Source organism: Montipora foliosa, chromosome 2 (assembly GCF_036669935.1).
Source record: "Montipora foliosa isolate CH-2021 chromosome 2, ASM3666993v2, whole genome shotgun sequence".
NCBI lineage: Eukaryota > Metazoa > Cnidaria > Anthozoa > Scleractinia > Acroporidae > Montipora > Montipora foliosa.
Window position 1 is genome coordinate 35,320,343 of NC_090870.1, and position 12,500 is coordinate 35,332,842.

Below are 12,500 nucleotides of genomic sequence, written 5' to 3' on the forward strand. Positions count from 1 at the left end.
CCTTACATAAGAAATGAAAGACAAAGAGTATTTCAGGACAAGTTATAAACAGCTGTAGCTAACACCAATTCTTGAATGGCTTGATACAGAAAATGTTAATCTGATGAGTGGGGTGTAAATATGGGTTTACCTGTTATTACTTCGGCAATTGTGACCGGAATTTGCATAATTGTGAACATTATGGACTATTCTAATTATCTGCTAATCCATAGTATTAAGAATATTTATCATGCTTATGATTTACTCTCTTATCACGGACTAATGTATTTATTATACAGTAGTATATTCACATTAAAACCCACGATAAGTTGGCTCCCTTTGTCCTTATAAACTTCTCTCGTAATGTGGCCAAATATAATATTCTTCTGTCTGTTTTAAAGTGCTATTATGATCAAATTTTTATCCCTTGAATTTTTAGGTTTATTATGTAGAATTCCAGTAAAGATGAAAAACTCCATCTACCGTTTGGAAATATCTGTATTGGTTTCAGAGATGTTTAAGTTTGAAAAATGTGTAAAATATGCAAATGAGATTATGATGACATCATTCACTAAACCCAATATAAAATCATGCTTATAAATAGAGCTATCTTGGTCAATTTGCAGCAGAGACCATTGAAACTCGGTAGGCTAATATTTATACAGGCAACACACCTTCAGCTGTAAAGAAATTGGTTTCCATGGCAACTCATGCTTTTCCAGTCCCCTTCAATCTGATTCAATATTTTTGGTGAATCATAAGCTAGAAAAACATTTAGCAAGGCAACAACTTGAATCTAACGTATCTATATATGCTTGCAGCATCATGCAGATGAGGCACCATAGGCAAATATCAAAATAGAAAGGTGGCCAGCAAAGCGTTTAATATCAGGGAGGTCTGGAACCCAGTATGTTGCCATGGTAACAAAACTGGTATGCTCATATTGTGGAGCACATCTTCTAGATCTTTCTGCAAAGAATCAAGCATTTCTGGTACAAATTGGCTGGGATATCTTTTTCCATCACATTTGATCATAATTCGGTTGAGTTTATGACGTCGTCACTTGGCTAATTTGCATATTTTGAAAACTTGAATATGTATTGATGAGCAAATTATTGGAAATCGATTTTATGATAAAAACTAACGATAAAAAGTTACGACGTCTCGACCTTCCGGAGGTCCTTTTCAAGTGCAAGTTAAAATATACCAGTAAATTAGCATAAATATGTTTGTCACAATTAAAAATAGTTTAAAAAATACCATGATCACTAAAAAGGCAGTAAAGTATGTAACATAATTGATAAAATATTTGTAAAAAATGGGGGACGTAAATTAATTAGAAGAATAAACAACAATAAGCTTTTATAACCTGATCTAAAGAAATAATTTAGCACGGATGGAATCAGATTGTTTGTTTAGCGTTGGTTTTAGGTCTTTGATAAAAAAACATTTCGAAAATAAGACAATCAAATTTGTTTTGGCATTTCCTTAAAATTCTTAAACTTTGCGCAATGTCGTCCGGTTCCAAATCCTGTTTCTCTCTAAGGTGGTTTCCGACTGCCGATCCTTTGTGTTCCTCAACTCGTTGGGGAAGGTGTTGGCATGTATAACCGACATAACCTGCATCACACAGGTCACGCTGAAAATAATACACCATGCATTGCTGATTCACCAGGGGCAGGTTGTGTTCCCTTACTTTGATTTCATCCTTGATCTTCGGACTTGTGAACACCCGGCTAATATCTTCATTGACCTTTCAACTGAGGTCAGCAAGGTGTTTGCGTACTGCGTTTGCAGATCTTTGATCTTTAAAGGGCAGCACGATTCTGATTGGAGCATCTCGCTTCCCAGATGCTTGCGTGCGTGAGTCTTCAGACACTTTTGAGTCAATGAATTGGTGGATGGTAGACTGCACAAGATTGTCTGGGTAGCACAATCGAGCAAAGGTGTTTTTAAGGCGTTCACATTCCTCATGAAAATACTTCCATGTAGATGAGAGCTTAAACGCACGGTTAAGCATGGTGTTCAGTAGTTAGCGTTTATACCTCCCATCCATGTGCACGTGGCTGTGGTTGTGTAACAGTAGCCCACTATCCGTTGGTTTTTTGTACATCTTTGTGTCTAGCCGGCACCATCAATGACGTATGCCTTTTCGCCGACGAGCTCTATGAGATGGAAATCAATGAACATGACATTTTGGTGTATCTTCGCTCTTCACTAACGTTCCTGTGGATGAAACCATCAAGAGCATTGCAGAAAGAGCCTTTCAAAATAACTGGTTCAATGAAGAACACAGTATCAACATCACGAAGTCGGATTTGATAGAGCTGTTGAGAATTGCCACCAAACATCACCTCTTTCAGTTTGAAGGAAATCTGCACCAGCAGGTGGAAGGTGTTGCTGTGGGTTCGCCTCTGGGACCCCTCGTGGCAAATGCCTTCATGTGTAATATCGAGAAACAACTGGAAACAGAAAACAAGATGCCTGACGTCTACAAACGCAACGTTGATGATAAACTTAGCGTAATGACTGATGTTGAAACAGCTTCAGGATTCCTAACGACGAACAACAGTCATCCTGCTATCAACTTCAGAAATAGAGCTTGAAGAAAACGGCAGGGTTCCGTTTCTGGGAGTGGAAGTAATGAAGAATGGATGCCGGCTAGACACAAAGGTGTACAAAAAACCGACGGATATGGGGTTCGGTTACACTACCACAGCCACATGGATGGGAGGTATAAACGCTAACTACTGAACACCATGCTTAACCATGCGTTTAAGCTCTCATCTACATGGAAGTATTTTCATGCGGAATATGAACGCCTTAAAGAGACCTTTGCTCGATTGTGCTATCCAGACAATCTTGTGCATTCTACCATCCACCAATTCATCGATTCAAAAGTGTCTGAAGACTCACGCACGCAAGTGTCTGAGAAGCGAGAAGCTCCAATCAGAATCGTGCTGCCCTTTAAGATCAAAGATCTGCAAACGCAGTACGCAGACAACTTGGTGACCTCAGTTGAAAGGTCAATGAAGATATTAGCCTGGTGTTCAAAGGCGGAAGATCAAGGATGAAATCAAAAGTAAGGGAACACAAGCTGCCACCGGTGATCAGCAATGTGTGGTGTATTATTTTAAGTGTGACCTGTGTGATGCAGGTTATGTCGGTTAAATGTGCCACCACCTTCACCAGCGAATTGAGGAACACAAAGGATCGGCAGTCGGAAACCATCTCAGAGAGCAACATGATTTGGAACCGGACGACATTGCGCAAAGTTTTAGGACTTTAAGGAAATGCCCAAAACAAATTTGATTGTCTTATTTTCGAAATGTTTTTTATCAAAGACCTAAAACCAACGCTAAACAAACAATCTGATTCCATCCGTGCTAAATTATTTCTTTAGATCAGGTTATAAAAGCTTATTGTTGTTTATTCTTCTAATTAATTTATGTCCCCCATTTTTTACAAATATTTTATCAATTATGTTACATACTTTACTGCCTTTTTAGTGATCATGGTGTTTTTTAAATTATTTTTAATTGTGACAAACATATTTATGCTAATTTACTTGTATATTTTAACTCTCGCTTGAAAATGACCTCCGCAAGGTAGAAACTTTATAACTTTTCATCGTTAGTTTTTATCATAAAATTAAATATCTCTGCAACAAAAAGAGATATTTGAAAATAGTAAAAAGCATTCTTCTCGTGCAAACTACATGTGTATGTCTTTAAATGGCATACATAGGAAAGATGCAAATTTCGTCATAGCAGCACTTTAATATTAATAAGCCTTTGTAGCCCGCTACAACGACCAAATTTCGAAACATTTTTTTTTGTTTCAAAATGAGGGCAGTAGGTCTAATTAACAAATACAAAAGAATGTAAAGGAGGTCGCCATTTATGAAAGTGGTCAATGGCCCTTTTACCTGACCACTCATCACTCCACACTTGGAAATGGAAAGGAAAGAGTAGTTTAGGAAAAGCTGTAAATAGCTGTAGCTAACACCATTTTTTAAAGGGCATGATACAGAAAACAATCTGATCAGCAGGGTGTATGGGCTTTCTCATGATTGCCAGGGCTCTTGTGACTGGAGTTTGCATGGTCTGTTCTCATTAGCTGATAATCAATAACAATAATTATTTATCATGCTTACATTACTTTATTTGTTAGATCAAGATGATGAACAGCAGAAAAGAAAAGCTGAAGAATTAGAGGACAAACCAGCTACAGAGAAGTCAGGAGAACCTTCATCTGGCCAATCTACACTTGCAGATTCAACTTCAAGTACCCTAGAGAACCTTGCTCTTGAAATGAACTCTGAAGAGCAGCAGAAAACAGTGCAAGGTACAGGTGGCAACATCTCATCAAACCCTGGTTCTCAAGAGGCAGCTGATTACAACGGCCCAGGTGTGTTTACAGACACAATTAAGGATACTTGAATACACTTCAGCAATATAATGTGTGATGACTATTTCCATTTTAACATTTCACATGTGGAGAACACTAAGCTGCATATCCTCCACTTTGTGATGTGCAGGTTATAGAAGAAAGGAAAAAGTGATTCTCTAACTTATCTGGAAAATTTAACCAATTGACTTCTCTAGACACCTGAAAAATTTGGTTGGCTTCAACATGATTTAAACCCATGATGACCTCTGCAATGTTGGCGCAAAGCTCATCAAGTCCTTTCAGAGGAACCCTGCACTGGTGGCTCAGTTGGTTGAGCAACCTCGTTCCCAGGGTTGTCTCCTACTCTTCCTCTGGAGCGAGAGAGGGGAAGAGTAGGAGAGAACCCTGAGAACGAGGTTGTTGGTTGAGCAACGGGCTGCTATGCAGGAGGTTGTGAGTCCGACTCCGACCAGACCAACACTCAGGGTCTTAAAATAACTGAGGAGAAAGTGCAGCCTTTGTAATGACACACACAAATGGTTAGACTTTCAAGTCTTCTTGGATAAGGACTATAAACCGTAGGCCCGGTCTCACAAATATTTTCCACATTCATAAGTTCCCTGTGGGACGTTAAAGAACCCACGCACACTAATCGAGAAGAGTAGGGGATGAAGTTCCCGGTTTTGTGGCTGTCCTTTGTGAGTGTATGGGTGGGTGGGTATAGCAGGTCGACACCAGCTGAATAGCTGCCAAAACTTCAACTTGCTCAAACAAGTAAATAAGAACCAAACAGCTCAGGAGCCCAAGAAATTGAGCTGCTTCCAACTGAGTGGTTTCATAGCTCAGTTGGTAGAGCATTGCACCAACATCACAGACGTCATGCATTCAAATTTACATCATTGAATTGCATCTTTTAAACCTACGTGTTTAAGAGAGGTTACATGTACCTACAAAAAAAACCAGCAGATATCATTAAAATATATTAAAGTATGTAGACATTAATAGAAAAAAAAACTAAATTGCAGCAAAAAGGGAATAATAATATGCTGGCAACTATTTTCTAGAGATAATCATAAAATACTTCACAGTGTTCAGGGTGGAGGAAAACACTGCTGACTTTTGCATGTGACTCAAAACTCTTCTTGCTCTTCTCCCAAGCATGTCTTTTTTGTCTCTATGCATATCTTCTGAGTAGCCTCCTAGGGCATCAACAATAATGTAGAATAATGTGATACTGTGGGTCTTGTTTCTAAGTGCGGCATACTTCATTGTCTTCTCGTACATTGCATGCCTTTGGTTGCACAGGAGATTACCAAGGTGGAGCAGTACAACACTGGATCTAAAAGCTTAACAATCTCAAAGAAAAGGTCATTAAGCACACCATGGTGCCTTACCAAGTGTTTAGTTTGTGCTGAACTGTCTCTGCAGCCTTTGCACACATATTCTGCACAACACATCTGGCCCAGTAGTCAAACCTGTCTTCCTTTAATGTATACCTTTCTGACTGTTCGTAAAGCTCTCGGATGCCAGGCAAAACCACTCTTTTTCGTGAGGTCATCATCTTCCTGACATGATTTAATAGCCTAAGGGGTTTAACAGAAATACAAAGCTGTTCCTAGGGTTCTTGCTACTCCTTAAGTCCTTGAAAAGCCCTGGAATTTAATTTTCGACTTCAAGGGCGCTTGAAAAGCCCTTGAAAAAAAGGATTTGGTGGGCAACTGTTTGAAAGCTCCTTGAAGATTTGCTTGGGTGAGACGAGACAAGAGATATTTCAAAAATTGAGCCCAAATTTGACTATTGGGGTAAGATTAAATGTAAACATTAAAATGTCTGTGCGTGCACTTAACTCACACGACGTGGGAAAGAATATCTCGAGTTGCAAATGACGACATGAGAAGCAAAAAGTATTGCTTACCTGTTGCGAGAGTTCCATTGCTGTCACTGAGCAAAAAACCAAGTAAACATTCAGCAATTAATGTGGGAAAAGGAGATTTGCATGTGCGGCACGTTAAAATTTTCGTACATACAACAGTGCAGACATCACCAAGACAAGAATTATTTTCTTTCAGCATTTAATTCAAGGCTACGAAATCACATTTCAAATAATATTATACCACGTTTTACTAGTAAGTCTCTTGAAAGCTGATGGGATGAACTTCTTTCCTGTGTTGTGTAACTTTCTGCAAGTTAATGCGCGCAAAAAAACTATGTCACATTATTGTAGGGTGTTTAGGGGGTATCATAAGTTAACTGCGAGTTTAAGAGTCGAGAATGGTAAGGTGGAATCCTTTACTAGTATAATTATGCGTACATCACAGGCAAGATTATTCTCAGGAAAAACGACCTTAAAACTTGAAAAACGTTGGGCTGACTTTTTTCAAGATTACCCAAATGCAATCCATTTCAATCTTGTCCATTTGTGTCCATCCATGCTTATCTTTGTGGGAGGCACGGTGGCATCATGGTTAGAGTGCTCGACTCCGGATTGAGTGGTCTGGGTTCGGGTCCTGGCCGGGGACATTGTGTTGTGTTCTTGGGCAAGGCACTTTACTTTCACGATGCCTCTCTCTGTATAAATAGGTACTGCCGAAATGCTGGGGGTAACCCTGCGATGGACTAGCATCCCAACCAGGGGGGAAGTAGAAATACTCCTAGTGGCTTCATGCTACAGAAACCGGAGATAAGCGCCAGCCTGATGGGCCTTCTGGCTCATAACAGAGACTTCACCTTTCACCTTTATGCTTATCTTTCCTTTTGTTGTTTCTCTTATGTTGTTCAACAGTTTTAAGTGATTATTGCAGTGTTTCATTCTACTTTTTGGGCATTTTGGGAGTCATGAAATTACGCTATTTTGCATTACCCTTTAACTACCTTCGCGTCCGTAAAATGAAAACGGAGTAGCATTTCCATATTTGGAAATCACTCTGCGACCCAGTCTCTGTGCGCTACCAGGATGTAATGCCACGGAAGTCCTTAGCAATATCGTTTACAAGTAAAGAGTCGTTTATTTGTGGATTTCACTGAAACAAACGTCAGAATCTGTTTAAAAAGTTTTAATCCAGTGGCCGAGAACACACCATTACTGAGTGCTGAGATCAATCAGTTCTAGACAATCTAGACAACACATGTTGTTTTTCAACCTCATCCTATGCTATATATCTAGCACGAAATGTCCCATTACACTATCCCCTCCCTACAAGGAAGGAATCTCCGGATTCAGGACTACTACAAGTAATAAAAAAAGTAAAGTCATTCTGTTTAGTCCCTTAGCAAAAACCCTTGAAGGTTTATCTCTCTTCAAGAAAAAACAGTTTCAGAGTCCCCGCAATGTTCTAGCCTTCTTCGGCAATTACAGTCTCAGTTTCTGTATATGCTCCTCGTCCTTTCTTTGCTTGTCTTCCAACATCTTCAAACGGTCTGATATCTGCTGCAAACTATGTAGAATCCATTCACCATAACGATCTGGAGGTTTCCTTATTGTTATGAGGATCAGAATTATTTTTAGTTTATCTGTCATGCAATTCCAGACTTTTCTAGAATTGCCTAACAATCTAATATTCCAGAAATATCTTTCATGTGACTCAGCAGTTTCCACAAATAGTACACCATGTAATAGACTGTAAATAGCAACAGAACTTTCTAGTTGCTTAGTGTAAAGTATAAAAGCATGCTTGTAAGTTATGGGAAAAACTCTTTGCCCGAGGGCTTACCCTCGTGGCCGGCCGTGATTGATGGATGCCACACTATAATCAGCTGCTATAACTGTGGTAAAGCAATAACCTTTGACCTTGCTATATCCGGAAAGAAGAAAAAGGAGAAAGAGACGATAGCTGAAAACGCGAAGAAGATAAAGAGTTCAGAGTTCATTATGAAGTCTTCCGTAAGAGTTTGTGTACACAGAAAATCAAGTGAGTGGAAAGAATCCAGTGAATCAAGAAAGTCAGTAATTGTTGTCCACAGTCAGTGGAACTTGGAGTTCGAAGTTGATCAATACCTGTATGACCATGAAAGACAGTAAGCCTGCTTTGCTTTACGAACTGCTTAACTTAAATCTTTAATCTAGAATTGTAACAGTGTAAAACTAATTAAATGATTGTGAAAAAGGTTAACCTTGTTTGCAGACATCTCTTGGTTATTCCTGCACGTAACATCATGCGTACTGGTCTTGTTCTCTGTCCAACTGGCTGTTCCTCTACTGCCTCGTGTTCGTCGTTTCTATTCTCCTCCTCGATCAAATCGTCAATTTGAACATCATCTGACAGTCTAGCTCCCTCTGTATCTGGCATATCTACTACCTGGTCGCATCCACCACTCTGTTTGATTTCTCCCACTGAAGCCGTATCAGCCAGGTAGGACCCATATCCACTCTTGTCTTGCACATCAACAACCTCATCCGAAAACTCATCTCTAGCCTAAACCCTGATAACCTCTTCTTCAGTTCCACCAGTAACCATATCAGGCTCCACCGACTCCACCTCCCCACAGGCTAGTGCTACCCGTTCACTTTCCTCGCTTCCACCTTGAGGTGCATCCATCGACCCCCTTTTAACTGGTTCCTCCAAGGGTTCTTCCTGCCTTCTCTAATACAACCGCAGATTGTTTAAATGAACCGCTTGATCTCGTAGAATGTCCCCTGACTTTCTTCACCAGATACGTGATATCCGTGACACACTCCAATACCTCAAATGGGCGCTGCCGCTGCCGATGGAATTTGTTTGCTCTCCACAGCTTCAGCTGTGGAGTGTAGCTTAGCACTTAATCACCAGTCCGAAACACCATGTGTTTCACGCTCTTGTCGTAGCATTCTTTCTGCCGATGCTGAGCTGCTAGCAGACTTTCCTCACGTGTTGTTATGTAGTTACCAAACAACTCTGAAGATCACTGACGAACTCCGAGTAGTTCCTTTCATCGTCTTCGGCCCTGCCCATCATTACATCCAGGGGTATTCGCATTTACCTTGCAAACGTAAGTTCAAAAGGTGTATGTCCCGTGGAGCAGTGGACACTACTTCTAAAAGCCATTATACAGTAATCTAGGGGTTCATCCCAGCTCTGTGGATCATCTTGAACTCTGGCCCTTAATCTGTCCATTGCCCTCTGGGTGGGACGCAGTTGACCATGTTTTGTTGGTCTCCAGCAAATGGCACTTTTCCTCAAGCACCTGGGACTCGAAGTTTCTTCCCTGATCACTGTGTATGCACACACTGTCTGGCACACCATATCAACACTCCCACTTCTTCACCAACACCCTTGCACAAGTAGTGGCACATTGATTTGGAATTGCAAACGGCTCAGCCCACTTTGTAAAACTGCACTGCACAGTCAGAATGTAACGCTTTCCTCTTCAAAACCGTGGCAAGGGACCAACAATGTTAATAGGACAATCAGATGACTTTTGGAGGGCATATAGTTTATTTGTGGCCCGAGTAGCATCATTTGCGCCCGAGTGGAGCGAGGGTGCAAATGATGCTACAAGGGACACAAATAAACTATATGCCCGACAAAAGTCATTTGAGTATCATTATTATCATTACACTAGGCCAAATCGTACCTCGGCTAGCAAAATGAGCAAGTGCAAACTCATGCACAAAAACTCGCGCCAACTCTGGCATTGAAATGGTATCCCCAGGATCTTATTGGCCGAGCGAAGTTGTTTGACATCTCTGCAGCCAATCAGTATTAAGACCAAGCACTAAATTGAAGACTTGACTGAAAAATGCCTCCCTACTCAGATATCGTGGCAAATGTTCTGGGAAAGTAGATGTAGATGTAAAGTGAAACGCATTACTGTTATTTTTTTGGATTCCTTTGTTTTCTCATCATTGCCTCAGAACACGTTCCCAGCATTTTAGTCACAAAAATCCTACTTTAGTTCTTGTATCGCTCTCTGATTTTAAAAGACTAGCTGGACCATGAGCTGAGAATTGGGTGGACTTCTTGCTTCTCAATGCACAATCTGTCAGTGTTACACTCCACAAGGAAAGTCCGTTTTTATTTGCTGTAATTCGTGCAAAGTAATCCAAACATCAAAACATTCTCTCTCTCCGCACACGGGATTCTCTCATCCCATAATAGTCTGCATTGGGCTTGGCTGAATCTCTTGCATCCTACTCGTTACATCAGGAGGTAACGCTTTTTGATCAAGAATTATGTGGTTGACACCAACGTCAATATTCTTGTCTTGATTGAGACTGGGCTTCACCCTGAGAAAGTCAATGATCACATTATTTGCAATCTCACACCTACTGGATATTCATTCTGCCATTCTCTGAGGGGAAGCAGTAAGGTGGTCTTGTTGGCATTTTTATGGAGAATAATTTCACCCTAGTTGGACTGCCTTAATCTAAAAGTCATCAACAAGAGTTTAGTTTATGGATTAATGTAAATCAAGACGTTGTCCTCCTGGGATGATATTATTTTCATTTATGGCTCTGATGCTCTCTCCTCAGATTGCAATTTCTCCTCAAGCAGTACATTACACACTGTGCTATCCTTCTCATTGCTGTTGATTATACTTTCATTTTGTCAGACAAAGCTTATCAACTTTTGAAAAGAAAAGTGGAAGAAACAGAGGACAAAGCAGCTACAGAAAAGTCAGGAGAACCGTCATCTGACCAATCCACACTTTTAGGTTCAAATGCAAACGAAACAAAGTCTGAAGAGCAGCAGCAAACAGAGCATGGTAGGTTCGTGACATTCCATCAAAGATAAGATGTTTCAAATGGAAATTTGTACACAACTGTTGCATATGCATGGACCAACGCAATCGAAAAGGTGGTCTTGATAATTGGCACTTGCTCAGTAATCCATAATAATTATACTGCTAAATGCCTTCCAATAAGTTGTCTTTATTTCAAGTTAAGATCGCATTGAATTTCCAATACGTTGTCTCCTTATGGCTCTGAGCCTTACTAATGACTCCCCACCTAGGAAGTGAAAAAGAAGGAGTATTTTAGGGAAAGTTATATATAGCTGTAGCTAACACCAATTCTTAAATGGCATGAAAATGTTTTATTCTATATCACGCCATTTAAGAATATTGGTGTTAGCTACAGCTATTTATAACTTGACGTAAAACTCTCTTCCTTTTCCATTTATTAGGTGGGCAGTAAGTGTTGACGTAAAACAGCCATAAGGACAAAAGGAGGCAGGAAATTGTGGTTTCAAAATGTGATAATGGAAATCGATCAGTGGATCAATGGGATATAAATATGGGCTTTCCCATGGTTACCTAGGCTGGATTTTTGCATAATTGTGAGCATAATGGACTGTTCTCGTTAGCTGGTAATTAATAAAATTTATCTTGCCTATATTACTCTCTTTATCAAAACAAGGTGATGGACAGCAGAAAAGAAACGTGGAAAAAATAGAGGACAAACCAGCTACAGAGAAGTTCGGGGAGCCTTCATCTGGCCAATCTACACCATTTGCAGATTCAACAGAAAGTCCAATGGAAAAGCGTGCTCTTAAAATGAAGTCTGGAGAGCAGCAGAAAACAGAGCAAGGTAGGTTCTCAGGTGGCAACATTTCATCAACGCTAATCCTCGGGAGGCAGCTGGTTTACATTCAGGGAAAGTTTAATACAGTTGATAAGCTATGTAATTTGTGACCAGTAGTTTCATTTTAACATTTTAAATATTAGGTGGATTCAACTTAAGATCCCAATAAAAACGCCCATTGCTTCCCTCCTTTTTTTCCCTATGGCTCTTTTACCTTACATAAGAAATGAAAGAGACAGATTATTTTAGGGACAAACTATAAATAGTGGTAGGTTAAACACCAATTCTTGAGTGGCTTGATGCAAAAAACGTTAATCTGATGAATGGAGTATAAATCTGGGTTTACCTTTGATTACTTTGGCAATTGTGACTAGAATTTGCATAATTGTGAACATTATGATCTATTCTAATCCATATGTGGGAATAATAATCATGCTTGTAATTTACTCTCTTATCAGTCACTGATATATTCATTATACAGTAACATTTCACATTAAAACCCCAATTAATTCGCTCCTTTTGTGCTTATGCCTCTTTCAGCTGACCGCTCACTCCACACCTAACAAATTGAAAAGAAAGTACTTTTAGGAAAAGGTGTAAATAGCTTTAGCATGAATTCGATACAGAAAAA

At 39.9% G+C, this 12,500-nt stretch overlaps 1 protein-coding gene across 2 annotated transcripts in view; it reads left to right on the forward strand.

Moving 5' to 3' along the window:
- LOC137992947 (E3 ubiquitin-protein ligase rnf213-alpha-like) overlaps positions 1 to 12,500 on the forward strand; it is a 169,681-nt gene that overhangs the window by 28,981 nt on the left and 128,200 nt on the right. For both annotated transcript variants that reach the window (XM_068838545.1, XM_068838544.1), the window contains exons 5-7: positions 4,153 to 4,389; positions 10,900 to 11,052; positions 11,705 to 11,875. In XM_068838545.1, coding sequence (XP_068694646.1) covers positions 4,153 to 4,389; positions 10,900 to 11,052; positions 11,705 to 11,875 — 561 coding nt within the window. The remainder of the gene's footprint in view (positions 1 to 4,152; positions 4,390 to 10,899; positions 11,053 to 11,704; positions 11,876 to 12,500) is intronic.